General features: G+C 38.7%; 1 protein-coding gene and 1 pseudogene across 1 annotated transcript in view; both read right to left on the bottom strand.

Annotated features, from left to right (window-relative positions):
• Positions 1 to 4,719, bottom strand: part of NLRC4 (NLR family, CARD domain containing 4) — a 47,380-nt gene that overhangs the window by 18,017 nt on the left and 24,644 nt on the right. Inside the window, exon 6 of the mRNA XM_006835275.1 lies at positions 2,288 to 2,380. Within this exon, the coding sequence (XP_006835338.1) occupies positions 2,288 to 2,380 (93 nt within the window). The remainder of the gene's footprint in view (positions 1 to 2,287; positions 2,381 to 4,719) is intronic.
• Positions 3,355 to 3,729, bottom strand: LOC102832564 (annotated as a pseudogene).

The following is a 4,719-nucleotide window of genomic DNA, read 5'->3' as shown; positions in this document are numbered from 1 at the left end:
TATCTTTTATAACTTAAGAACAAAATGACAACCCAATAAAAAGACTGGCAAAAGACTGAACAAACACTTCACCAAAAAGGATATTCAAGTGGCCAGCAAACACATGAAAAGATGCTCATTGTCATTAGCCATTGGTGGTGGTGGTGATGTGATGTAGAGTTGCTTCTGACTCATAGCGATCCTATATAGGGTTTCCAAGACTGTAAATCTTTATGGAGCAGAAAGCCTTATCTTTCTCCCGTGGAACAGCTGGTAGTTTTAAACTGCTGATCTTGAGGTTAGCAGCTTAACTCAGAACCACTACACTACCAGAGATCCTTTAGAGTGATACAAATCAAAACTTCAATGAGATACCACTTCAACTCTGCTATAATGGCACTGATTTAAAAAAAAAAAAAAAAAACAGAAAACAACAAATGTTGGTGAGAACGTAAGGCGATTGGAACACTTATCCACTGCATGTGAGAATTTAAAACATACATTTGCTATGGAAAACAGTATAACACTTCCTCAAAAAAATAAAAAAATAGAATTACCTTGTTATTAGATACTGTCAAGTGAGTTCTGACTCATTGTAACCCTGTGTACAACAGAACAAAACCCAGACCAGTCCTGCATTGTCCTAACAATCATTGCATGTTTAAGCCCATTGTTGCAGATATTGTGTCAACTTATCTTGTTGAGGAGGCTCCTCTTTTTTGCTGACACTCTACCAAGTGCGATGCCCTTTTCCAGGGCCTCTTTCAGCATTTCCACTCCTATTCGTGAACTGTCTGTTCAAGTCCTGTGTCCAAATTAAAAATGAACTATCAAAGGACTTCATCAAGAAGATGAAGAGACAATCTATAGAATGGTGGAAAACATTTGGTGACCACATATCTGATAAGTTTTAGTATCCAAAATATATAAACAAGTCCTACAACTCAACACAAAAACACAAACATTCCAATTTAAAAATGGACAAAGGATTTGAATAGATATTTCTCCAAGAAGATAAACAGCCAATAAGCACATGATAAGATGCTCAATATTATTAGTTATTTTTGGTTGTTGTTAAGTGTCTTTGAGTTGGTTCCGACCCATAGCAACCCTATACAGGGTTTCTGAAGAGTAGCTGGTCAGCTTGAACTACCGACCTTGCAGTTCAAACAACTTTGCAGTCTGGCGCATTAACCCACAGCACCACACCAGGACTCTGTTAGGTGCCTTAGGGATACACAAATCAAAATCATAATGAGATACCACTTTCCCTCTACTAGAGTGGCTATTATCAGAAAGAAATAAAATGGCAAAGATGTGGAGAAACTGGAACTCTTGTGCAATATTTGTGGGAATGTAAAATGGTTCATGGAAACCAAATCGTAGAACTTACTTTGGGGTTTCTCTATAAAGGTAAACTTAGAATTACCATTTGAAATAGCAATTCAAGTTCAAGAGACTTGAAGTCAATGTTATTGCAATATTATTCACATTAAATAAATGATGGCATCAATACATGTGTCCATCAATAGCTCAATGTAGCCAAAAGAACGAATAGATCTGTTTTGGAAGAAGTGCAGCCAGAGTGCTCCTTGGAGGCCAGGATGGTTAAGCTTCATCTTTCATACTTTGGACATATTGTCAGGAGGGAACAGTCACTGGAGAAGGATGTCATGCTAGGTAAGATGGAGGGTCAGAGAAAAAGAGGAAGACCCCCAACGAGATGGACCAGCCAGGTGGCATCATTGATGGCGTCAAGTGTGGCAGCAGTAGTGAGGTTGGCCCAGGATCGGACATTGTTTCATTCTGCTATGCATGGGGTCGCTATGAGTCGGTTCTGACTCGATGGCACCTGACAACAACAACAACAACATTGGGTAAAAAAGGAGCTTTGGTAGTGTAGTGGTTACGAATTGGGCTGTGAACCATGCAAGATTAGCAGTTCGAAACTACCAGCTGTTCTGCGGGAGAAAGATGAGGTTTTCTGCTCCCGTAAAGATTTACAGCCTCGGAAACCCTGTACAGGGTCATTATGAGTCGGAACCAACTCCAAGGCACATAACAACAACAATTGGGTAAAAGGGAGTCCTGGTGTGGCGCTGTAGGATCAGCCCCAAAGTGCTAATCAAACTCACCAGTCACTCGTTGGAAACCCTACACAGGGTCACTATGAGTCAGAATTGACTCGATGGCACATAACAACAATAAAAACATTGGGTAAAAGAGACCTCAGGGATCAAGCTATGTCTTTTTGACAAGTTAGTACACATATTCAAGTATCTGAATTTGGCTGAATTGTTATTCTTACTCAGTTCATGTAGAGCTTCATTTCCATCCTTTTCCAGGTAATTTTCAGATAAATCAATAATTTTCAGTTTGCCCAAATTATGAAGATTCTGACCTGAAAGAAATAGTTAATCAAAATTAAAAACTTTCAGGGAACTATACAAGAGTTGTTTTTTTTTTAAGTTTATGGAAAAATGGAAAAGAAAGATAATGGAATTTTCCACTTTTTGAAGCCCCCTCATACAAGCACTTAAAAATATCCTTTGAATTCTAAGCTTTTCTCTTCCTTGCTAATGATAATGCAAGCCATCATTTGACTTAATCTCATTATCCCCAAATACACCTGGATGGGTTTAACTCCTAACTCACATGGCTATGACCAAATGGTCAGATATTTCCTGGTCCTAGATTCTGAGTAATGATGTCTGGGTCACATAATGCCTAAAGAAGCATGGGTTGTAGTTATGTCACTGTGGGAATGTCACAGCATCTCTCTAAGCTTCTGTGTCATCTGTAGAGTGAAGAGGTTGGACTAGGTAAACTGTGAGGTTGCTTTCATTTCTAAAATGCCATTATCATGCAGAAAAAAAACAGAAACAAAATGTATATGAGAAAAATAGAAATTTCTAAAATCACATATGTAAATCCATCCACACTAATAATTACATTAAATGTAAATAAATTATATATTTCAAATTAAAAGGCAATGTTGTTGTTGTTAGGTGCCATCAAATTGGCACCAACTCATAATGACCTTATGCATAACAGAACGAAACACTGCCCAGTCCTGCACCAACCTCACAATCATGGCTAAGCCTGAGACATTGCTGCCATCACTGTGCTAATTCATCTTGTTGGGGGCTCTTCCTCTTTTTCTTCAACCCTTCACTTGACCAAACATTATATCCTTCTTCAGGGATTGGTCCCTCCTGAGATTATGTCCAAAGTATGAGAGATGAAGTCTGGCCATCTTGGCATCCAAGGAGCATTCTGGTTGTACTTCTTCCAACACAGATTGGTTTGTTCTTTTGGCAGTCCATGGTACTTTTTTTTTTTTGCAGATTTATACATTTATTTGATCATAAACTATTAGTTTTCGTCCACATTGACTGTCTGTAGGTTTTTGAAGGTGGTGACAGCCACATAGGTCACCAGTGTATAGAGTTTGTTTGGTGAATCTTCATCCTCATTACGTTTTCTGGACAACCGCACCCGGATACGGTATGGGACGTTCCTGATTCCTTTGGCCCAGACAGCTTTGTTGAGCCTGGTGTCAATGCGTACATCTGGTGTTCCCATCTCCTTCATGGCAAATTTCCGAATCTCCTTGAGTGCTCAAGGGGCACACTTCTTGAAGCCTACTCCATGGATGCGCTTGTGAATGTTGATGGTGTACTCTCTGGTAACCACTTCGTTGATAGCAGAACGACCCTTCTTCTCGCCACCCTTCTTTGCAGGCGCCATAGCAATATACTCAGGTTGGAAAGTCCATGGTACTTTTAATATTCTCCTCCAACACCATAACTCAAATTCATCAATTCTTCTACAGTCCTCCTTATTCACTGTTCAAGTTTCACATGCATATGAGGTTACTGAAAATACCATGGCTTGGATCAGGCACACCTTACACCTTTGCTCTTCCACACTTTAGAGAGGTCTTGTGCAGCAGAATTGCCTAATGCAATACATTGTTTGATTTCTTGATTGCTGCTTTCATGAGTTTTGATGGTTGATCAGAGCAAAATGAAGTATTTGACAATTTCAAGCTTTTCTTCATTTATATGGATATTGTTTAATGGTGCAGTTGTGAGGATTTTGTTTTCTTTACATTGACATGCAACACATACTGAAGGCTGTGGTCTTTGATCTTCATCATTAAATATTTTACGTCTTCACTTTCAGCAAGCAAGTTTGTATCATCTGCATCTCGCAGGTTGTTAATATCTTCTTCTAATTATGATGCTACACTTTTCATATAACCCAGCTTCTCGAATTATTTGCTCAGCATACAGATTAACTAAGTATGGTGAAAGAAAACAACCCTGGAACACACCTTTCCTAATTTAAAACCAATCAGTATTCCCTTGTTCTGTTTGAACAACTGCCTTTTGATCTATGTACAGATTCCTCATGAGCACAATTAAGTGTTTGGGAATACTCATTCTTCACAATGTTGTCCATAGCTTGTCATGATCCACACAACTGAAAGCCTTTGTGTACTCAATAAAGCACAGGTAAACATCTTTCTGGTATTCTCTGCTTTCAGCCCAAATCCATCTGACATTAGGAATGATATCCCTTGTTCCACATCCTCTTCTGAATCTGGCTTGAACCTCTGAAAGTTCTCTGTCAATGTATGGTTCCAGCCTTTTTTGTATTATCTTTAGCAAGATTTTACTTGCATGTGATATATATATTTTTTTTGATCCAAAATTCCTGTTTATTTATTTATTT

The sequence above is a fragment of the Chrysochloris asiatica genome, unplaced genomic scaffold, assembly GCF_000296735.1.
Source record: "Chrysochloris asiatica unplaced genomic scaffold, ChrAsi1.0 scaffold00016, whole genome shotgun sequence".
NCBI lineage: Eukaryota > Metazoa > Chordata > Mammalia > Afrosoricida > Chrysochloridae > Chrysochloris > Chrysochloris asiatica.
The sequence above is the reverse complement of the archived record's forward strand: the minus strand, read 5'-3'. Positions and strand labels throughout refer to the sequence as shown.